This window comes from Narcine bancroftii, chromosome 2 (genome assembly GCF_036971445.1).
Source record: "Narcine bancroftii isolate sNarBan1 chromosome 2, sNarBan1.hap1, whole genome shotgun sequence".
Taxonomy (NCBI): domain Eukaryota; kingdom Metazoa; phylum Chordata; class Chondrichthyes; order Torpediniformes; family Narcinidae; genus Narcine; species Narcine bancroftii.
This window is the reverse complement of record NC_091470.1, coordinates 47,392,059-47,416,131: the sequence shown is the minus strand read 5'-3', so window position 1 is coordinate 47,416,131 and position 24,073 is coordinate 47,392,059. Positions and strand designations below refer to the sequence as shown.

Genomic DNA, 24,073 nt, shown 5'->3' with positions numbered 1-24,073 from the left:
ACTCACATACCATTTTAAGTAATCCCTTACTAATTACAGAGCACCTATGGCATAGGATTACTTAGGGTGGAATGTAAGTGGAAAGATAAAGGTTGAAAACCACTGATTTACAGCAATAAATTACCAACTTTATCTAATGCAATGTTGTAGGAATGAATTTGCTGTAAAGGAATGTATCATCAAAGTAGTTTTACTTAAGAATTGTAGAGACAAAATTTGACCATTTAGTCCAGAGCCCAATAACATAAACAAACTCCATATGAATTACAATGGATCAAGATCTTCATCAAGTGAGGTTCTAAATTTATTGAGTTAAATTCTTTACTGTAATGTGTACCAAGATATGGTGAAAATCTTTTTTTTTGTGCTATTCAGGCAAGTCAACCTATACTTAAGTACAACAGGAGGAGCAAAATAAAAGTATAGAGTACAGTGTTACAGAGAAAAATTTCAGTTTTTAATCTGAGAAAGGATTTACTATCTTGGAAGCAGTTCAGAGTTGTTTCACCAGGTTGATTCCAGAGATAAGGGAGTTATGAGGAGAGATTAAGTTGCTTGGGGTTACACTTACTGGAATTCAGATCGCGAGGGAATTTATGGAAAAATAAAATTATGAAAGGGATAAGTAAGAGAGAAAAGTTGTTTCCACTAGTAGGTGAGATGAGAACAGTGATTAAACATAATCTCTGGATTTAGGGGAAGAGATTTAGGACTGAGATGAGGAACTGATTTTCTCTGAGAGTATTGGAATTCTTTGCTCAAGAAAGCAATGGAGATTTCCTCATCAAATATATACAAGACACAGTTAGATACATTTTAGCATAGGTGGGGAATTAATGGTTATGGGGGAAAAGTGGATAGACTCAATGGGCCAGGTTTCCTACTCCAGCTCCTATCTAATTTTCTTATAAAAATTAGAGAAGCGTCAGTATTGGATCTGCTATTAGGAAATGAGATGGGTCAGGTGACGGAGGTGTATGTTGGGGGAGCACTTTGGGTCCAAAATAATTATGGAGAAAGATGTGTCTGAATCCAGAGTTGAATTTTTGTTTGGAGAAAGGCTAATTTTGAGAAGTTGAGAATGGATTTGGAAGTTATGGACTGGGATAAATTGTTTTATGGAAGGATGTAGAAGGAAAATGGAGGGCATACAAAGGTGAAATTTTAAGGATACAGAAATGGTATGTTCCTGTTAGGATGAAAGGAAAGGAAAGGGTAAAAGTTTTAGGGAGCCTTGGTTTTTAAGGGTTATTAGAAATATGGTTCAGAAAAAGAAAGAGGTGTTCAAAAAGTATAGACAGCATGAAGCAAATGAGGTGTTAGAGGAATAAAAGAATCTAAAGAAGGAAATTAGAAAGGCTAAGAGGAGATACAAGGTTGCTTTGTCAAGTAAGGTGAAAATAAATCCAAAGGGTTTCTACAGATATATTAGGAGCAAAAGAATAATAATGGATAAAATTGATCTACTGAAGGATGAGATTGGACAGCTATGTGTAAAGCCAAAAGAGATGGGGGAGATTTTGAACAGTTTTTATTTCTTCAATATTAACTAAGGAGAAGGATATTGAATTGTGTAAAGAAAGGGAAATGAGCAAGAAAGTCATGGAAAGAGGGAGTACTGGTGCTTTTAAGGAAAATAAAGGTGGCTAAGTCTTCAGGTTCTAACAAGATATTCCCTAGAACATTGAGGATTGTTAGTGTAGAAATAGTAGTGGCTTTGACGGAAGGTATTTAAAATGTCATTAGTAATGGGAATGGTACCAGAGGATTAGAGTAGTTTCATTGTGTAGTTTCATTGCTTAAGACAGGAGATAGGAGTAAATCTAATAATTATAGGCCCGTAAGTTTGACATTAACAGTTAATGTCTTAGAGATGGTATATATAAATATTTGGATAGGCAGTGTTTGACTAGGAGTAGTCAACATGGATTTTTTAGGGGAAGATTATATTTGACAAACTGAATTTTTTGAGGAGGCTACGAGGAAAGTTGATGAGGGTAAGGCAGTGGATGTTGTACATATGGACTTTAGTAAGGTCTTTAATTAAGGTTCCTCAGGGAAGGTTAGTTAGGAAGGTTCAATCATTAGGAATTAACATTTAAGTAGTAAAATGGATTCAACAATGGTTGAATGGGAGATGCCAGAGAGTAGTGATAGATAACTGTTCATCACATTGGAAGCCGATGACTAGTGGTGTGCCTCATGGTTCAGTATTTACCACCCCATCATCTAGATCATTAATATATATTTGATAAATGGAAAATTGCCACCTTACTTTAGTTCTCATCTACTACTAAACAAAAAATATATTTTTAATTAATATCAGTGGTTAAAGGATATTTACTTTATAGATGAATCTATATGATATGGAGGATCGAAAGCCAGAAAATACTATAGGTTCTTGGCAGCTCTCCACTGGCCACTGAGACAGAGGTGCACCAAAGAAGAGGTACAAGGACTGCCTAAAGAAATCTCTTGGTGCCTGCCACATTGACCACTGCCAGTGGGCTGATCTTGCCTCAAACCGTGCATCTTGGCGCCTCACAGTTCGGTGGGCAGCAACCTCCTTTGAAGAAGACCGCAGAGCCCACCTCACTGACAAAAGACAAAGGAGGAAAAACCCAACACCTAACCCCAACCCACCACAATATCTGTAGATATTGTGTTACAATGCTCGAGAAATTCAGCAGGTCAAACAGGAAAGATAAAGATATATCACCAACTTTTTGGGCTTGAGCCCATGAGCTGAGAAAAGTTGGAAATCAAACAGGTTTTGTATTTTTTTTTTGTTTTTCAAAATGAATTGAGGTGTTTGAAATGATCATCAAGTGAGAATGAAGTATCAATAATCATCTCACGATTATCATACCTAATCCCCAAAACTAGAACATTTATCATACCCCGTCCCCAAAACTAGAACATTTATTACTGCATTCTAGCATACAATATTACTGTATTCAGTTCCTATGAGTAAAACTTATGGAAGAAATTCTGAGTATATTCAAAACAGTTTATATTTATAAATTGTAAAGAGGTTACAAAGCATGATACATTTTAGGAATAACAAACATCTCGTGCAATCCTGTGCATTATTTGAACTCCAAATTGTGCTGTGGCTAATAATTAGCAGCCACAATTTTTAATGCTGTGCTCCTTAACTATTTCTTCTTGCTTATCACTAGACACCAGTCACATTATTAGAATGATTATGAAGGATTATTTTCTAAATAACAGTAAATTAACCAGCACTGATATCTGATACATTACTGGGTAAGTGTATGCATAAGAGAGGTGAATCAGCATTTGATGTTTAAAAATTCTTCTTCTTTGGCTTGGCTTCGCGGACGAAGATTTATGGAGGGGTAATGTCCACGTCAGCTGCAGGCTCGTTTGTGGCTGTCAAGTCCAATGCGGGACAGGCAGGCATGGTTGCAGCAGTTGTAAGGGAAAATTGGTGGGTTGGGGTTGGGTGTTGGGTTTTTCCTCCTTTGTCTTTTGTCAGTGAGGTGGGCTCTGCGGTCTTCTTCAAAGGAGGTTGCTGCCTGCCGAACTGTGAGGCGCCAAGATGCACGGTTTGAGGCAAGATCAGCCCACTGGTGGTGGTCAATGTGGCAGGCACCAAGAGATTTCTTTAGGCAGTCCTTGTACCTCTTCTTTGTTGCACCTCTGTCTCGGTGGCCAGTGGAGAGCTCGCCATATAACACGATTTTGGGAAGGCGATGGTCCTCCATTCTGGAGTCGTGACCTACCCAGCGCAGTTGGATCTTCAGCAGCATGGATTCGATGTTGTCGGCCTCTGCCATCTCGAGTACTTCGATGTTGGTGATGAAGTCGCTCCAATGAATGTTGAGGATGGAGCGGAGACAATGCTGGTGGAAGCATTCTAGGAGCTGTAGGTGATGCCAGTAGAGGACCCATGATTCGGAGCCGAACAGGAGTGTGGGTATGACAACGGCTCTGTATACGCTAATCTTTGTGAGGTTTTTCAGTTGTTTGTTTTTCCAGACTCTTTTGTGTAGTCTTCCAAAGGCGCTATTTGCCTTGGCGAGTCTGTTGTCTATCTCGTTGTCGATCCTTGCATCCGATGAAATGGTGCAGCTGAGATAGGTTAAATGGTTGACCGTTTTGAGTTTTGTGTGCCCGATGGAGATGTGGGCGGGCTGGTAGTCATGGTGGGGAGCTGGCTGATGGAGGACTGATGGAGGCTGATGTTTAAAAATAATTAAGTTATTTTAAAGAATATACAAATCATATTAATAAATGTGATCTGAATTTTGTTTACAATTACATACTTAATACATTTTTCTTGAAATAGGTATACAAATGCATTTGATTTTTAAGAGAAAATTTCCTTTTAATATTCACTGAAAGATGCATTCCTAGAAATTGGTTATCAGGAAGTTTTGGCCTTTGATAGATGGGTGAGTGAATTGTGTAGTTTGGTCCTGGAGATCCTGAGACCTTGCGATCATTTGTCAGCAGCAAGTTCACAGCTCAGGAGCTGCAGCAAAAGTTCACAAGCTCCTTTCTCTTTACAATGAGCTGTAGCATAGATCCTTTTAAATGAAAATTATGGTAAGATCTTTTTTCATAACAAAACAAATCCAATTCCTACACTGCTCACTACTTTATGTGCAATATATACCTGATTTAATTATAAAGGTTGTAAGTTACTGGACAAGATATTCTTGTGGATGCCAAGGTGGACTTAAAGCAGGGGTCTCAAGCTTGCAGCCCGCGGGCCAACTGCGGCCCTCAGGACGATAGTTTGTGGCCCAGCCTTAATATGAAAGTTTAATGTTAGTGTGGCCCGCGAGTTTGATATGATTGGCACTTTTCAGTGTTGTGTGCAGAGCTGAACGAACCTACCAATCACGGTGGGGTATATTGCTCTCGGGGGCAGGACATCGGCTGGGCTTATTGCGAATATAAGCATATTTGTGTGTATTTTCTATTTGTCATTATATGCATGCGGCACATGCGCAATTTCCGCGGCCGCTCCCGCTTCACGCGCTTCGGCGTCCAGTCTGAACCTGGAAGTTGTTGCTCAGCGGAACAGAAAAAGAAGCGGAAAAGACGCATCGGCTAAAATCTGAAACTTCAATGCAACAGTGACACCAACTGGAATTATATATATTATACAGCCCCAAACATGTCTTTTTCAAAGCCTGCAGTGAAGAGAAAGGTACAGACAATTTCAGGAAAAGTGGGAAGTGCAATATTTCTTTGTTGAGCACAGGGGTATCCCAACGTGTCTTATTTGCACAGAGAAAGTTGCAGTGCACAAAGAATACAATTTGAAGCGTCATTACACAGCTAGACATGCTGAGGAGTATGCAAAATACCAAGGAGATGAGAGAGTCAACCGGGTTGCTAATCTTAAAACATGTCTAGTGAGGCAACAAGATTTCTTTAAGAAAGCAACCAAAGAGAATGATGCAGCAGTCGAAGCTAGCTACGTGGTTAGTGAGATGATTGTTAAAGCAGGAAAGCCATTCACAGAAGGTGAATTTGTGAAAAAGTGCATATTACAGACTGCAAGTATTGTCTGTCCAGAAAAGAAAGGTCAGTTTAGCAACATCAGCCTTTCTGCCAACACCGTGGCAGAGCGCATTTCTGACCTGTCAAGTGACGTTTATGATCAACTGTATGAGAAAGCAAAATGTTTCAGTGTATACTCAGTTTCTCTTGATGAGACCACAGGCATCACCGACACTGCCCAGCTCGCAATCTATGTTCGTGCTGTTGATGACAATTTTGAAGTCACAGAGGAGTTGCTTACAATAATTCCAATGCATGGCCAGACCACCACTCAGGAGATATTTTACCAGCTGTGTGATGCCATTGAGAATGCCGGTTTGCCATGGAATAGGTTTGTTGGAATAACAACCGATGGAGCACCATCAATGACAGGGAGGAAAAATGAACTGGTGGCACTTGTTTAAAAAAAAAACTGGAAGAGGAGAGTGTGGAGGAGGCCATTGCTCTGCACTGCATTATCCATCAGCAGGCTCTTTGCAGCAAATGCCTGAAGTTTAACAATCTGTCGTGAAATGCATCAACCAAATCAGATCCAGGAGCTTAAAGCACAGAAGTTTCCGTGCTTTTTTAGAGGAAATGGAGTCAGATTATGGGGATGTGCTCTACTTCACCGAGGTACGTTGGCTCAGCAGGGGAAACATATTGAAGAGGTTTTTTGAGTTGAGAGCAGAAGTGAATGCCTTCATGGAGAAAGATGGGGTTGCTGTTCCTGTGCTAAGTGATCCCAAATGGCTCATGGACTTTGCTTTTCTTGTTGATATTACACATGAGCTTAATGTACTGAACAAGAAGTTACAAGGCCAGGGGCAACTTGTCAGGGCTGCCTATGACAATGTGAGAGCATTCTCTGCGAAACTTATGTTATGGAGAGCCCAGCTTTCTCAGACAAACCTTTGCCATTTCCCAGCATGCAAGGCACTCATGGATTCAGGCACACCATTCAGTGGTGAGAAGTATGTGGATGTCATTTTGAAGCTACAGGAGGAATTTGATCACAGATTTGCAGACTTCAAGATGCACAGAGCCACATTTCAAATTTTTGCGGACCCCTTCTCCTTTGACGTGCAAGATGCCCCTCCTGTGCTTCAAATGGAGCTCATTGACCTGCAGTGCAACTCTGAACTCAAAACCAAGTTCAGGGAGGTGAGTGGAAAAGCAGACAAGCGTGGGCAATTTTTGAGAGAATTGCCCCACAGCTTCCCTGAGCTTTCCTGATTGTTCAAGAGGACCATGTGTCTTTTTGGGACCAAATACTTGTGAGAAAAGTTCTTCTCTACCTTGAACTTCAATAAGTCCAAGTATAGGTCCAGACTTACTGACGAGCATCTTCAAGCCCTACTGAGGGTCTCAACTACCTCCTCCCTTAAGCCAAATGTGCCTCGGCTATGCGAGAGGAAGCGCTGCCAGATCTCTAGCAGTAAGAAGTAGGCAGAAGAAGACATGTTCATAACAGTTTATGTTCAATGTTCCATTCATGTTCAGAAAGTTAAAGGTTAAAGAACTATTAATACAGACATTTGAATCTGAATAATAATAATTACATTTCTCCAGTCAGCAACTCTATGTGGTTTCTTCAGTCTTCTATATCTGCTGTATTATTATTATTTTCATTATTATTATTTTCATTTTATTTATTTATTACTGATTGATTTTTTTTCTTATGAATTGTTAATTTATTTATTTTTTCATCTTATTTTGTGTTTAAAAAATAAAAATAAAGACATTTGATAGCGTTGGAATGTTTTTGTAAGAGGTTTTCTTGTGGAAAACCTGATGCGGCCCAGCCTCACCCAGACTCTACCTCCAGCGGCCCCTGGGTAAATTGAGTTTGAGACCCCTGACTTAAAGGAAAGGGGAACAGCCTCCAGCAGCATAGATGAGGTCTGCAATGTTACACTATGCCATCAAAACTCACCTACAAGAGGTGAAAGAGGAATTACAGTATTCCGTTTATATTTGACTATCCTTTTATAATTTTTTTTCAGAATAAGAATTCTAAATATTCTTTTACACGCATAGTTAGTCACTGTCATGTAGCAGCTTCTGGTATTCTGCACGTCTTCAGACAACAAGCCTAGAAAATTTCCTCATGTCAGTGTTCTCAGGAAAACCTTGATCGTTGCCAGAGAGCAATGGACACTTTAAAAATGAGTGTGACTCCGCAGTACAACATGTGATGGTTAAATAATCTGACTGATCCCTTTTGCTGCCATGATATTCTGGCAATTATTGAGCAAGAGCTCATTTGGGAACTTGCTCTTATCCTATGATGCTACTCCCTTACTTTCTCTGCACTTATAATGCTTAACATGATAACCTGTGACAGAATGACTCCTAGTGGCTGAGAAAATGAGCAGAGTTGCATAGTGAAATATCTGCTCCATGTTACTCATTGTCTACTAATCTACTTTTAGCAGATAATTGCAACCAACAGGAATACAAATAGAGCATTAGTCAACAGTGATTATTTGTAATTGTATGCCTGCTACTACATTGATTGGAAGGGGAGTAAAACCATGTGCCTTTACCTCAGTGCTTATTGTGACAGGCTATGTTGCATTTTATATTGTATATAGATATGTTTTAAAGGAGATAAATTGTGGCAGGTTTTTTAGTAGGGTCACTTACAAACACTTCAAAACAGATCTCATTTAAAATACTGGAGCTCTGCTCGAGCTAGACAGTCTGGCACCAAGAGCCTTTGCAAAAGCTTTGGGGAGTGCCTATAGAGACCCGATTAATGGATTGTTGTTTTGGAAAGCAACATGTGAAAGATCTCAGATTAGGTTCAGGTTCAGGTTCAGGCTGTCTGAGGGCAGAGCAGAGAGAGTCAAATAGGCTTTTTCTCTGAGAGGGAAAGAGAGTAGATTCAGTTCTGCAGTGCTAGAGTTCAGCAGCTGGGACTAGAACAAGACAACCTGGCAAGTTTGTGTAAAAACCCCATTTGGAAGATGGGTTGCGAGTTCTTAGTTCAGCCTGGCCAAAGCCTTTGTGGTCCATACAAGAGGAGAGGACTGGCTGCACAATGTTTCACTTGAAATAAAGGAAGCAAAAAGGAACTCTATAGTGACCTGAAAGAAAGGTTATCATCTGGAAAACCCTAATGGGGCAAGTTTCTTCAGCAAGACAATGATGTGGCTGATTAGAAGGAATCAGTTTGTATTCAGTGATCAACAAATCTCTCTCTGAAAACTGACAAGAACCTTCCTGAGTGGTAACCATTTACCTTTCAAGTACCAAAGCCTGGTGAACTTCATAAATATTACATTCTGTGCACAGTATAAGAATTGTCTGTAACCAGTGAACTTGGAGGAGTGAGAAGTGAGATTGGACTGTGAATCAAAGAACTTTTCTAAACTTACACATACATACTACATACACGAGCACTTAGAATTAGAAGGGGGTTAAGTTACCATATAACCATATAACCATTTACGGAGCGGAAACAGGCCATGTTGGCCTTTCGAGTCCGCACCGGTTCACTGATTTTGTGCGCCCTCTTCAGGCATTGGTCTCGGTAGATCTTCATTCAATAACGATGGGTGAATTCAATGCAGGTGGAATCAGTCATAGAATTGTTTGTGAAACATGCAGTTCAATACTTCTGGGCACATTCAATACAGGGTCAATCTAAAATTTGAACCTCCCTGATTAACCTCCCACGAGGGACCTTGTCAAAGGCCTTTAATAGAAATAAGTTAAAGTTTGATTCTGTTTTCATGTTTTCATGTTTAAAGATAATTAAAAGCAACTTTTGTTTAAGTAACCATTTGTCTTGGTGAATATCTATTGCTGCTAAGTTTTTGGGTCCTCTGGGCTCATAACATGTAATACTCTGATATTTGCATCACATGACACAGATCAAAGTTTCCTTCTACAGTTTTCAAGTTGTACATAAGATTAATTTATATTGTGATTACACACTTAAGTTGTGGAGAAAAGATTTATTGCTCAAATTATGATGTATCTGAGGCTGTTGAACAGCTGGCCTCAGTATTGTCTCATCTCTATAAAAGGTCTGTTTGAATATTGTTGTCTTTTGATTACACATTTGTATACTTTCAAAGTGTGAGGTAAAGGATTTAGTACTAAAAAACATCAACAGTAGATAGATTTCCAATACAAATAGGCTGTTCTAAACTCATTGAAGCTGAAGCTGCTTGATTTCTATAATAGGGGTTTAAAAAAACAAAAGGGCAGAAGTTTAAAAGTATATAAGTTTTAAAGGGAATCTGGGAAGTTTTTAACCCAGAGAAAGGTTGATATCTGGAATGCACTGCTAGAGGTGGTGGTGGAATCAGATGCAATTACTACAATTAAGATACATTTAAGTTGAGCTTAGATAGAAGGCAGAGAAGGATATGGTCTTAACATGAATAAAAGGGATAAACTGTGGATGGTCAAAAGATTGGCATGGGTATGGTGGGCCTAAAGCTGTAAAACTCTATGATTCTATCTTAAAATATTATTTCTTGTGTTTCTGCAACTATTCATGGCCAAAAGTGTAATGGTTTGCATAAAATATACTTTTTATTTCAGAAGAATATATCCCTCCTCCTTAGATCATGCATCAATTATTTTAGGAATTGTTTCAAAACGTACTGGGGGGGGGGGTTGTAGGTTAATTGGGTAACATGGGCTCGTGGGCTGACATGACCTGTAACTGTGCTGTATGTGTAAATTTATATTAAAAGATATTTTACAATTATATATAGAAATAAGTCTTTTGATCCGAGAGAGAAAACAAGCTGCCATTGTAGTAATCATAGTTTCTTGAAATCCTACGTTTTCAAAGCAACTTTGTGTATGAACAAGTTGCACCTCAATTTTTTAATTTTAAGTCAATAGGGCTTGCCTGGTAGATTAATAAACTAGAAATAAGTGACCTCATTAGAAACAGGACAGAGTTAAACCATTATGATATAACTCTTATGTCTTTCTGCAGGTTTAGCATCACCTTGTATGATTATTAAGTATTATGAATTTAATGCTATTGCAGGTTCAGTCCAATGCTTAAAAGATGCTGAGACAGATCCTGGAGAACAAGATTTTGTAAGTAATAAAGATAAGATAAATTGTCAGACATCTTAATTTGCCTTAGAGGATATGTTTTTATAATTTTAGCTGTGCACCATACACCGATTAGTTAGGTTAAAAAATAAATGCTGGACAATTTATCATAACATTTGAAATTAAATTTAAAAAGTTTATTGTGAATTATATGAATTGAGAGTACACATTTACATAAATATAAATGAAAAATAGCACATGATGGAAATCTGAAAGAAAACAAACTGTGGTTTGACCTCTGAGCATGTCTGACATTGCATTTCATATTTCCTTACTTCACAGGTGGCTGGCTAAACAGTCCTAACCTAATGCTAAATGGCAGCTCTCAGAGCAACCCTTCCCCCATTTATTTTTCTGTTATCTATTTTCTTTCTCCTACCACCCACTTTCACTAAGGAAAATTGTCAGAAGCCAATTGGTATATTTTGGGAGCTGTAGGAAGAAATCAAAACATCTAGATGAAACCACAAGGGCACAATGAGAGCATGCAACCTTCATGCAAGTGAGCAGCAGAAGTCGGGACTGAACACAGCCTTGATGTAGTTCTGTTTACTATGCCACAGTGCCACCATGTAATTACATCTGGGTGAAATCATTTGCATTTTGTATTATATCAGTCTATTGTTGATTTTTTTTAACACCATTCTAGAACTGATGTGAAGTGTTGACTTAAAAATTCATACATTGTCAGTCCTGTCAGTGATAGTTTTCAAGTTAATTTGATATTGCATTGAAAGGTATAAAAAGTTTAATTTCTAAATAACCTATTTCAAAATTCTCTTTCCACTATCACATTTTCATGCTGTATGATCACATTTATTTTTTGAATGTAGTTAGCATTTAATTGAGAAGTATTCCACTTTACATATTAATTAATGGTACATTATTTCTTCACAGGTGTGTGAGTTGTCAACAGAATTTGTAGAAACTGTTAGACCAAGGCCTCAAGGATCTTCACCAGTATATGACTACTCAATGACTGAAGAATACAAGGACAGAAATGTATGTATATAACACCAAGCTGGAGCAATGAGACGAAAAATGAGATAATCTGCAATCTGATCATGCATTTAAAATCAGTCTATTTGCTGATATTTTCCTTACTGTGTATTCCGTGAAGAGTGATTTGTTCTGAGAACAAGTCTGATTAAGGTGAAGACTAATGAGTGTTTTGGGTGCCTCTCATGTAAAATCAAATAGGACAGAAAGGGACCCATCAACCTCTTGTGCCTTTGGCAACCAAGACTGTGATGAAATTTGGAGCCGAGTGGCTTGGGCAAGACTGAGCATTAGTGAGTAGGCTACACAAGAAAATTCCCCATGATAATACTACCACCAACTACTTCCATCACATGAATGATGATTCAGGATACACTAATTGGACCATAATTTGCCATACTGTATTTGTCATACTTTTTGTGAATAAAACATACCTGAGCAATTTATAACATTGTTCAGTAGAATGCAATGTTGTTACTGTATTTTTAGAACTTGTGTATTGTCACAGTTAGTTCTGGAATGCAATTCTTCAGTATTACCGATGTATTGTTGTCTCGTCCTATAGTCTTTACTGTATTCAGGGTCTTTAGCCATTTCTTGGTATAATTTGGCATCAGTTAAATTGGCTGAAGACTGGTTTCTGTGATGGGAGAGATCTCAGGAGGAAGCTGAGATGGATCATCCATTCAATACTCAGACTTGCCCTTTGAACTTGTATGCTGGGGCCTGTCATCAAGGGGGAAGGGGAACTTGGATCCTCTTCCTCCTATTTGCTGTTTTATTAGCCTCCACCATTACCAGACATTACAAGGAGTGGTAGGGCTGCAGAGCCATGATCTCTTCCATTGATTGTGAGATGGCTTTGTTCTGTCTATTACTTAAAGGCAAGCACCTGTGTGGTACTGGCAATTCATTGCTACAAAATTTACATCACTGCCCAAAAATAAAATACAGAATAAAATTTGCACTAACAGAACAGGTGAAAATGGTAAATAAATAAACATCTTTTTTCCAACTCACATTTATTGATGCATGTACAGATAATGTAGTTTTGCATTACAGAAAATCACAATAAGGGTTATTTTTCTTGGCAAGCAATCCCTTTGTAGTCCAGGGGTTGCCTGTACTACTTTTGTTTTCAGTATGCAGATTGTAGCTTCACTTGTTTGGCAGTCATCATTTTTAGTTGCTCCTAGCAAGAATTCTACACTCTTCAATAAACCATGGTTGAATCTTGGGTTGATAGTAATTGTGGAGAGTTGGAGAGTGATATGCCAGACGGTTGGCATAGACACCTTTACAGCATCAGCGATCAGGAGTGGACTGGGGTTTGAATCCTGCCTTGTCTGTAAGGAGTTTGTATGTTCTCCCCATGTCTGTATAGGTTTTCTCTGAGGGCTCTGGTTTCGTCCTATTGTTCAAAAATGTACTAGGGGTGTAGGTTAATTGGGATTATATTGGGAGTAAACTGGCCGGCATGGACTTGAAGGCTGAAATGGCCTGTAATCGTGCTGTATGTCCAAAAAAAAAATACAGATTGTGGTTTTGTATATTTCTGCTATGGCCAGTGATCTACAGCACTTCATGAATGCCCAGTTTTCTTTGTCAAAGACATTTTATGAGGCATCTATTTTCATTAACTCCTTAAAGAGATTGTGATGAGGTATATTTATATTATATATTAATATGCCTTTAAAAGAGATTGTTGAGGATTTAGTGTAGGTCACCACAAACAAAGACAGTAACACTTCACAAAAGACATTTCATTTAAAATGCAAGAGCTATCCATAAGGAGAGACGTCACGTCCACAGTAACTTTACAGAAACTTTTAAGAATGCCTATGGAGATTTCACAAATAGTAAATGGATTATTTTTTTGAACATAACAGATGGCCAGGCAGAAACTGATTCTGGTGGAGGCAATCTGTCTGCTTGCATTTTGCTGTTCTAAGAGGGGTCATGTGGTTTTGCAAGCAGAGAGAGAGAGAGAGAGAGAAAAAGACCAAACAGGATTCTTCTCTGAAAGAGAGAGGGAGAGAGAATTGACTTCTGTAGTGGCTTGTTTGAAACCTAATTTTGAAGATGGGTTGAGTTCTGAGTTCAGCCTGTTGAAAATCCCTTGTAGTCTTTTACAAGATGAAATGACTGGCTGGAGTGTTTCTCTTGAAATAAGGGAAACAAGAGGAACTCTGTGGTGACCTGGAAGAAGAGGTTAGCATTTGGAAAACTCATGATGGGGCAAGTTTCTTCAGCAAGACACTGAAATACTGATTATGGGAAATCAGTTTGTGTGTGTCCAATGAGCAACAAATCTCTCTCTGAAACCCACCAGAACCTTTCTGAGGTAAAAACCATTTACCTTTTCACTAGAGCCTGGTGAAAATTAATAAATGTTAAATTCTGTGCACAGTATAAGAATTGCCTGATACCAATGAACTTGGAGGAGTGAGAAATGAGATTGGACTGTGAATCAAAGAACTTTGCTGGACATGTGCACATTACATACATGTGTGCTTAGAATTAGAAGGGGGTTAAGTTAATAGTAATAAGTTAAAGTTTGATCCTGTTTTTATGTTTACAGAAAATTAAAAGCAACATTTGTTTAACTATTTGTCTTGGTTAATTTCTATTGCTGCTGGGTTTTTGGGGTCCTCTGGGCCCGTAACAAGATAAAGACCTAACTGATTGTGCCACCTACAGAGCAATATCATTATTAAATATAGATTCTAAAATCTTTTCTAAAATTTTAGTCAACAGACTAGAGAATATTCTGCCTACAGTTGTACCTAAGGATCAAACAGGGTTCCTTAATAATAGGTATTCTCATATTAATATTTGAAGATTATTTAATATTATTTATTCTTCTCCATCTGAAAAACCTAAATGTGTTGTATCCCTTGATGCTGAAAAGGCTTTCAATAGAGTGGAATGGCCCTATTTATTTGAGATATTAAAATGATTTAATTTTTGTCTCGGATTTATTTCTTGGATTAAAATGGTTTATCAAGGTCCAATGGCTTCAGTTATTACTCATAATCAAAAGTCTCTTTACTTTAGGCTGTGTAGGGGCACTCGACAGGGTTGTCCCCTTAGTTAGTTGTTATTCAATTTGGCCTTGGAGCCTTTAGCTATATGTCCTTCAAGACTCCAATGACATTCAAGGTATCAAGAGGGGTGATACAATACATAAGGTTTCATTATATGAGGACAATTTATTTATATTTCTGATCCTAAGAAATCTATTCCTTTTATGTTGTTCCTACTTTCTGAATTTGGTAGTTTTTCAGAATATAAATTGCATCTTTAGAAGAGTGAACTTATTTGGTATTAAAATTACAAGAAATTTTAAAGATCTGTATAAATATAATCATCTCCCCTTGATAGACTATACGAAAGAAATGCTTTGCAGTTTGTCTCCTATGGCACTATCATTAATTGGTCATATTAGCTCAATTAAAACAACAATTTTACCAACATTTTTATATACTTTTCAAGCAGTACCTTCCTTCATCCCTAAAATACTTTTTGACAAGGTAGACACTGATAACCTTCTTACATTTGGAATAATAAAAATCATAAATTTACCAAACCTTTATTTTGCAGAAACAAAAGAAAGATGGAGGAATGGCTCTCCCTAATTTTAGATTTTATTATTGGGCTTCTAATATCTGATTTATTAACTTTTTGGACTTATTATTCAGACATACATGAATGTCCTTTATGGGTAGATTTGGAGAGGAATTCAGTTAGAGGGTACTCATTGGCCTCATTGGTGGGAGGTTCTCTACCCTTTGCAATATCCAAAATTAATAGACAAGATCTTAACCCAGTTCTTAAGCATACGATAAGGATTTGGTTCCTGTTTTGTAAATTTTTTTGAGTTTAATAATTTTGTTTTATCTCATAAAATACATCTTAATTTATTTTTAAAGCATCATTGATTGATTGATCAGGCATTTTCAATATGGAAAACTAAAGGAGTAATAATCTTTTTTAGTCCTATTTGCAGGAGACTGCTTAATGTCTTTCAGTCAGTTAGCAGACAAATATGATTTGAGCAAGGCACAATTTTTTAGGTATTTGAAAATTAGGGACTTTCTGCACACTTCCAAATTATTCTTCTGCTTATCTGTGTAATATGATAGACACCCTTTTTCAGGTACATCCACTTCAAAAAAGGTTAATAGCTATAATATATAATTGGTTAATTAACTTACGACTGATATCCAATGATAAAATTAAAGGTGCTTGGGAATTGGAATTCCAAGAATTACTTCTGGATGCTCAATGGAATCTTATTTTTCGACCAGTAAATACTTCAATTTGTGCTGTAATTCCTTGATTCAGTTCAAGATGGTACATCGGGAATATATGTCTAAAGATAAGTAGGCCAGTATTTTTCCCAGTGTAAAAACCTACTTGTGATTGTGGTAGCCTCTTTAACTCATGTGCTCTGGTCATGTTCAAAGCTAGATAATTTCTGGAAAGGTGTCTTTGAAACCCTAAAAATTGTTCTAGGATTAGAATTACAACCAAATCTATTAACAGCTATTTTTAGACTTATACCAGCGAAGACTAGACATATGTCTGTCTCTGCACAGTGAATAATTCCCGTTTAACGTTATTGGCTAGGAAAGCCATTTTACTTCAATGGAAGGATCTTAACCCACCTACTTTACTTCAATGGCTCTCTGTTGTTATGTTTAAGTTTGGAGAAAATTCAGACATTTGGACATTTGATACATCTTTTAAATTTGAAAAAGTTTGATGACTGTTTATTCAATATTTCCATATCAGTTAAGCATTATAATCTTCTGGTAAATTTGGTTTTAATCAGGAAACCCTTTGTTTTCCTCCTTTACTCTCAGAATGACTGCCCAGTCCCTTTTTTAAGATTGGTTATGGGGATGTTGCAATAAAAAATAAAATTTTCTCTTTCGGTTTTACAAGAGAAGAAATTTATGGTTAATATATATTTGTTAAATACTAATGTTCTTTCTCTTACAATCTTGTAAATACATGTATGTAATGTAATTCTCTTTTTGTACATATGTTTGATATAACTCAATAAACAGATTGAAAAAGAATGCCCAGTTTTGAGCTTCATAAGTATGGTGCAATGGTCATTCCTACCACTGCTATCATGGACACTTGCATCTGCCAAAGCTAGACTGACAAGGCAAGATCATGTAGGATTATTCCTCATCTTGGTTAACTGACGACATACTGCAGGCTCAGTATGGAAGCTATATCCTTAAAGATCCAGTCAGCTCTGTCCATGATGATATTATAAGCTAATCATGATGACAGAAATTGAAGTCCCCTCCTTCCAAAGTCCTTCCTTCTTTTGGTACTTCTGTGTTGTGGAACATGGCAGAAGCTGATTCATCTATGAACTTGTACTGACAATAACCACACCAACAGTGCGAGTATAAGACAGCTTTCACAAACTAATATGTACACTAAGAGGTCTTGTCTCTCTGCAAGACGAACCAGGTAGGCTAGACTGTAGCTCTGGACTGCTTTATATACAAGGTCACCGGGATGACTCCTGGTGACCTAGTGGTGTAATTACATATCACCACAGAACTGTTGTGAAGTTTGGAGCAATTCTGCGAAGTCCAAGGAATACCTCTGTCTCACTCATATATTTGCTATGTTGTCATCTCTTGGGAGTTAGTTCTGGCAGCAGGATAAGATGTACCCAGGAACTGTAGGAGATTGGCACATTGTCTGTAAGGTATGATCCTATGAGTAGATAATGGTAAACCTCTCCCAAGGTACGATCCTATGATTACATTATGGTACAGCTCTCCCAAGTCCTTGGAAGTCTTTACAAGGCCAACTAAGCTGGGAGTGGCTTGCCATATCTGAATTTGGTGCCGAGATTGACACTGGGTGATGTGTCCATCTCAATCTGTATTAAACATTGTGGTTCTGATAGATCTGACTAGCTTGTAAGGCTAGTCAGAGGGCATTTAAGAGTCAGCTACATGAAGTGGATCAGGAGTCACATGGAGACTGGCTTTGTAAAAAGGGCAGAATTTTCCCCGAGATGAGCATTAGTGAACCTGATGGGTTTTTACAATAATCCAGTAGTATTTCCTTATCTTTACTAAGAATAGATGTGTTTTATCTTCATATTCCAGATGATTAATTAATATTAAATTCCACATCTGCCAAATTGGAATTATTAGTCAAGGTCATTGGATTACCAGTCTGGAAATTTAATTACTGCAGAATACCCCTGATGGAATAACCTCTGGACAGACAACGGAGAACATAATAACATTATTTGCCATTCAGTAGTTAATTTGTATGATGCCAGAAACTGATGAAGTGTAAAACTTTTGCAATCACTGTTATTGGGAATGTAAACATAACACGCATAACAAAGTCCCATAATAAAATTAATTATTGGATACAATATTTTATAAATATTTTGAATATGACAAAGCAATTTTTAACTATATCATTTGGAATTTGAGATCCTAGCATCAGATTGTGCCGCACAAAGAGACATCTTTGGTAAGGCATCATTCTCTTCTTAGTGCCACAATATTAGATAAGTTGATCAAGAGCTTAGAATGGAGCTAAAACAGTCTACCACCTTAAGATGTAGAAATACTACCACAGCTAACACTTGGTAGTGATATGAAACTTGCATTCTGTATTTAAATGTATTGATCTGCAGAAATCTAATTTAACAACATGGGCTGCACATAATTTGTGTTTAGTTACCCTTATCAGATCAAAATATAAATAAAGTCAATGTATACACGCTAACTTCTAATTAAAATTACCTATGTATAACAAAAATACATTATGACAAGACTTTTTAATATGTAGGTTGGAAGTTTCCCTCTTATTTCAAATGGTTACTGAATTCTCTTGTGTTTGTACAGGTTTTAGAGGAAATACCAGCTGAAGCATCTACTGATATTATAGACCATAAGCAAGAATTAAAAAAATTGTCAAAGAAACAATCTCCTGCAAACATGAGCAGAAAAGTGGTAGGTTTATTTTATTTGCTATCTATAATTTTCAAAGCATTGTTTCGTTTGGAGACAAATGACAAAAAAAGAGTGAAAATGGTTGCCTTCCCATTTTTTGGCATTTACACCTTTTTTTTAGGAAGAAAAAGAAGAGGATGTTGTGGAAGTGTTTGTGAACACAGATGTTGAAATGGGTGCAAGTGGATTCAGTGTTAAAGGTGGAGAAAAGGATGGGATATTTATAAAACATGTTCTGAAAGAATCTCCTGCTGCAAAACGTCTAAGTATGAAAGAAGGTAAAACATGGAATTTAAACCCAGATGTTCATCAAAAATCTCAAAATAGTTTATAACCAGAAAAAATGAAGTGCTTGTTCAATAGCTAAATGTTCTGTTCAATCCTAACTTCGGGTGCTGTCTATGTTGAACTTACATATTTTACTGTAACTGTGTGGATTTTCCAGTTTCCTCCCACATCCCAAAAATTGGTTGTGGGCATCTGACTAGTGTAAATTACCATTAATAATTGATAAAATGATATTGATGGAAATGCTCAGAGCCTGTATAATTTCAAAAAGTCTCATAAGAAACTATCAGAAATATGGGATTGATACCAAATACAAGCAAGGGCAATTAATTTCAACACAGCTTGCCCCATGAATACTAACATAACATAACAATTACAGCACGGAAACAGGCCATTAGGCCCTCCTAGTCCGCACCGAACCAAACACCCCTTTCTAGTCCCACCTCCCTGCACAATGCCCATAACCCTCCATCTTCTTCTCATCCATATACCTGTCCAACCTTTTCTTAAATAATACAATTGACTCCGCCGCTACTATTTCTCCCGGAAGATCATTCCACACGGCTACCACTCTCTGAGTAAAGAAGTTCCCCCTCATGTTACCTCTAAACCTCTGCCCCTTAATTCTTAACTCATGTCCTCTTGTTTTAATCTTTCCTCCTCTTAACGGAAATAGTCTATCCACATCCACTCTGTCTATCCCTTTCATAATCTTAAATACTTTTATCAAATCCCCTCTCAACCTTCTACGCTCCAAAGAATAAAGACCCAATCTGTCCAATCTCTCCCTATACTCTAGATGCTTAAACCCAGGTAACATTCTGGTAAACCTTCTCTGCACTCTCTCCACTCTGTTTATATCCTTCCTATAATTAGGCGACCAGAACTGCACACTGAACTCCAAATTAGGCTGCACCAACGTCTTATACAATCTCAACATCACCTCCCAACTCCTATATTCCATGCAATGATTGATAAAGGCCAGCATACTAAAAGCCTTCTTCACCACCCTATTCACGTGAGTTTCTACCTTCAGGGAACGATGTACCGTCACTCCTAAATCTTTCTGCTCTTCTGTATTCCTCAATGCTCTCCCATTTACCACGTATGTCCTATTCTGATTCTTCTTACCAAAATGAAGCACCTCACACTTATCAGCATTAAATTCCATCTGCCATTTTTCAGCCCACTTTTCTAAGCAGCCCAAATCCCTCTGCAATCCTTGAAAACCTTCTTCATTATCCACTATTCCACCTATCTTAGTATCGTCTGCATATTTACTAATCCAATTCACCCCATCATCTAGATCATTAATGTATATAACGAACAACAATGGGCCCAATACAGATCCTTGAGACACACCACTGGTCACCGGCCTCCAACCTGACAGACAATTATCCACTACCACTCTCTGGTCTCTCCCTTTCAGCCAATGTTCAATCCATTTGACTATCTCAAAATTTATACCTGAAGACTGCACCTTCCTAACTAACCTTCCATGTGGTACCTTATCGAAGGGCTTACTGAAGTCCATATAGACAACATCCACTGCGCTACCCTCATCCACATTCCTAGTCACCTCCTCAAAAAATTCAATCAGATTGGTCAAACATGACCTTCCTCCCACAAATCCATGCTGAGTGCTCCTGATCAGACCCTGTCTATCCAGATGTTTATAAGTACTATCTCTAAGAATTTTCTCCATTAATTTACCTACCACAGACGTCAAACTTACAGGCCGATAGTTGCCAGGCTTCCTCCTTGAACTCTTTTTAAATAACGGAACCACATGCGCAATGCGCCAATCCTCCGGCACTATCCCCATATCTAATGACATTTGGAAAATTACCGCCAGAGCCTCTGCTATTTCCTCCTTCACTTCTCTCAATGTCCTAGGGAAGATCCCGTCTGGTCCCGGAGACTTATCCACCTTTATATTCTTCAAAAGCCCTAAAACGACACCTTTTGTAATCTCTATATTTCCCATATTTTGCTTTTTTTTATCTCACATCTCCCAATATCCTTCTCCTTAGTGAATACCGAAGAAAAGAAACTGTTCAATATCTCCCCCATTTCTCTAGGCTCCACACACAGTTTTCCGCTCTGATTTTCTAAGGGACCAATTTTGTCTCTAGCTTTCCTTTTACCATTAACATATTTGTAGAACTCTTTTGGATTAGTTTTCAGCCTGCTTGCCATAGTTTCTTCGTACCTTCTTTTAGCTTTCCTATTCCTCTCTTAAGATTCCTCTTACATTCAATGTATCTTTCAAACATCTCCTTAACTCCATGCTTCTTATATCTAATGTACGCCTCCCTTTATCTTCGAACCAAGTTTCCAATATTCCTTGAAATCCACAGCTCTCTCAAACCTTTTGCCCCTCCTTTTAACCTAACAGGAACAAAAAGCTTTTGCACTCTCAAAATCTGATCTTTAAAAGACTTCCATCTCTCTACTACATCCTGCCCATAAAACAAATTGTCCCAATGCACACCCTGCAAGTCCTTTCGCAACTCCTCAAATCTAGCTTTTCCCCAATCAAAAACCTCAACCCTTGGCCCTGACTTCTCTCTTTCCATAATGACATTGAAGCTGATGGCATTATGATCACTGGACCCGAAGTGCTCGCCAACACTAACCTCCGTCACTTGACCCATCCCATTTGCCAACAGTAGATCTAACACTGCTCCTTCTCTGGTCGGCACCTCTACATATGGTTGTCAAAAACTATCTTGCACACATTTTACAAACTCTAACCCATCCAGTCCTTTCACAGAATGTGTTTCCCAATCTATATGTGGAAAATTAAAATCTCCCATAATTACAACCCTGTGCTTATCACAAATATCTACTATCTCCCTACAGATTTGCTCCTCTAGGTCTCGGTCCCCTCCGGGTGGTCTATAATACACCCCTACAAGTGTAACCTCTCCTTTCCTACTCCTCAGTTCCACCCAAATAGCCTCCGTGGATGTGCCCTCTAATCTATCCTTCCTAGGCACCGCTGTAATATTTTCCCTGACAAGCAATGCAACTCCACCTCCTCTTGCCCCTCCGATTCTATCACACCTAAAACAACGAAACCCAGGGATATTCAGTTGCCAATCACATCCCTCCTGCAACCATGTCTCACTAATCGCTACCACATCATACTTCCAAGTATCAATCCACACCTTCAGCTCATCCACATTTTTTACAATACTCCTGGCATTAAAATATATGAATTTCAGAGATTTCCCAATTTTTATTCCCTGTTTTCCCTCATCTTTAATAACAACATTATTTACTTTTCCTGCCAATTGCCCTTCATCTTCTTCCAGAGCATTTCCCTTCTCTATCACCTGCCCATCCATATTCAAATACTTACTACAAACTTTCTTTGTTTGCATTCTAACCTTCTCCTTACTGCTCTGTACTATTTTGTTCCCTCCCCCCAACCATTCTAGTTTAAAGGATCCTGAGTAGCCCTAGCAAATACCTCTGCCAGGATTCTGGTCCCCCTGGGATTTAAGTGTAACCCGTCCTTACTGTACAGGTCACATCTCCCCCAAAAAAGGTCCCAGTTATCCAGAAACTTAAAACCCTGCCCCTTAAGCCACGTGTTAATCCTCCACCTCATTCTATTTCTATTCACACTGTCACGTGGCACAGGGAGTAATCCAGAGATAATGAAACAAGTTTCATTATTGTAGTTTTTGAACAGTGCTGCAGAATAAATTATGCATTTCCTGGTGTAAAGTTCCAAGGCATCTTAAACCAATGCAGTAATCACTTAGGGTTGTGTTGTTGACTGTAATTATGTAATTATATCCAGGATCAGACTTAAATGTGCCTTCTGAGCTGGGGGCAATATTGTTTCTATTAAAATCTCAACTAAGTGTCAGTTTGATTATTGGACATTAATGCTACTGGTAAAACAGGATAACATTTAAAAACCTTCAGAGGTTACAATGTAGTTCATATTCATATTGCCCACAAATAGTATGGGTTTGTGCCACTTAGTCGTGCCAACTTATTTAAGATTTACCAAAGACTATGACAGTTTTAATTAATTTCAGGATCTCATCACCGTGTAACAAAATTTATGAATTTGTTTTCAATTAGGTGATCAACTTATCAGTGCTACAATTTATTTTGATAATGTCAAATATGAAGATGCACTGAAGATTTTGCAATACTCAGAACCATACAAAATGCAATATTGCCTGAAACGAAAAATATCTGGTAGTATGGTACCTGAAGCAGCTGAAGGAAAAGGAATGAAGACTAATGTGGTAGGTTTACTTTCCGAAACAAAGCTATTACTTTCATTGATAGTATTTTTTTCTTAACAACACACTGCCATCAAAACAATTAAGAATATTTTGCTTGCAATGTAAAAAAAAAACTAGTATTACAGGAAAAAAAAGGCACTGAAAAGAACGAAGAGTTGTAACTTCAGACAACACCACTGTTTTAAAACTAAGTTTGCTCATTAAATGTTGTCACTTATTCATAGTATTCGGGTTTATGTTGCCTGAATCAGTAGGGGGAAGGTTTGGTGCTGTAAATGACCACACAGATGTGTTTTCATGGAGTGAAGGGTTGCTGCTTTTAGACAGTGTTAGTGTACTGAACCAACCACTAGAAAAAAATACTGCGAAAAATGTTGTAGAGGTCAAGAGAGCTGGATACATTTGACTGAAAGAAGAGGGGGAAACATGCTAGTATTGAAAGGTTTTGCATGAACATCAAGTCTTACAATTGTACTCACAGAGCCCTGCATATCTGGCTCAAGCAGATGCTTACCATAACTTTAGAACATTGCATCGCTGAAGTATTATTAGGTTTTAAAAAATAAATATGAATATTTAGGCCTAATGCTAACTGCTCCCCCTTTAATGTGGTCTTGGCACAAAAAAAATTGGTAATATCAAACAGCACATTTTTCTGTTTTATGCTATAATCTTAAAGAAAGGTGCTTTCATTTGTGAAAGCAAATTTATACCAGAATATAAGAATATTAGAAAATAGGAGCAGAAGGCTATTCCTATTATTCAATATAATCAAGGCTGATCCACACTGGCCTCAATTCCCCACAGTTCAATTCCTCAAATTTTATAAATAAATACCTACCTCAATTATAAATACCTATCTAGCTTTCACAACTCTCTGAGGTAGAA

At 37.8% G+C, this 24,073-nt stretch overlaps 1 protein-coding gene across 1 annotated transcript; it reads left to right on the top strand.

Moving 5' to 3' along the window:
• The first annotated feature begins 10,540 nt into the window (after positions 1-10,540).
• Positions 10,541-23,726, top strand: LOC138752202 (periaxin-like). Its single transcript, XM_069915193.1, has 6 exons — positions 10,541-10,593; positions 11,509-11,613; positions 18,516-18,623; positions 18,745-18,901; positions 23,016-23,185; positions 23,667-23,726. Exons 2-6 carry the CDS (start codon positions 11,587-11,589, stop codon positions 23,724-23,726), a joined length of 522 nt encoding a protein of 173 aa, XP_069771294.1. The 5' UTR covers positions 10,541-10,593; positions 11,509-11,586.
• Positions 23,727-24,073: the final 347 nt, after the last annotated feature.

Coding starts and splice junctions, on each gene's coding strand:
- LOC138752202 (XM_069915193.1), top strand. CDS start 11,587: ATGACTGAAGAATACAAGGACAGAAAT. Junction 11,614..18,515: donor AAGAATACAAGGACAGAAAT/GTATGTATATAA, acceptor GTGTTTGTACAG/GTTTTAGAGGAAATACCAGC. Junction 18,902..23,015: donor ACGTCTAAGTATGAAAGAAG/GTAAAACATGGA, acceptor GTTTTCAATTAG/GTGATCAACTTATCAGTGCT.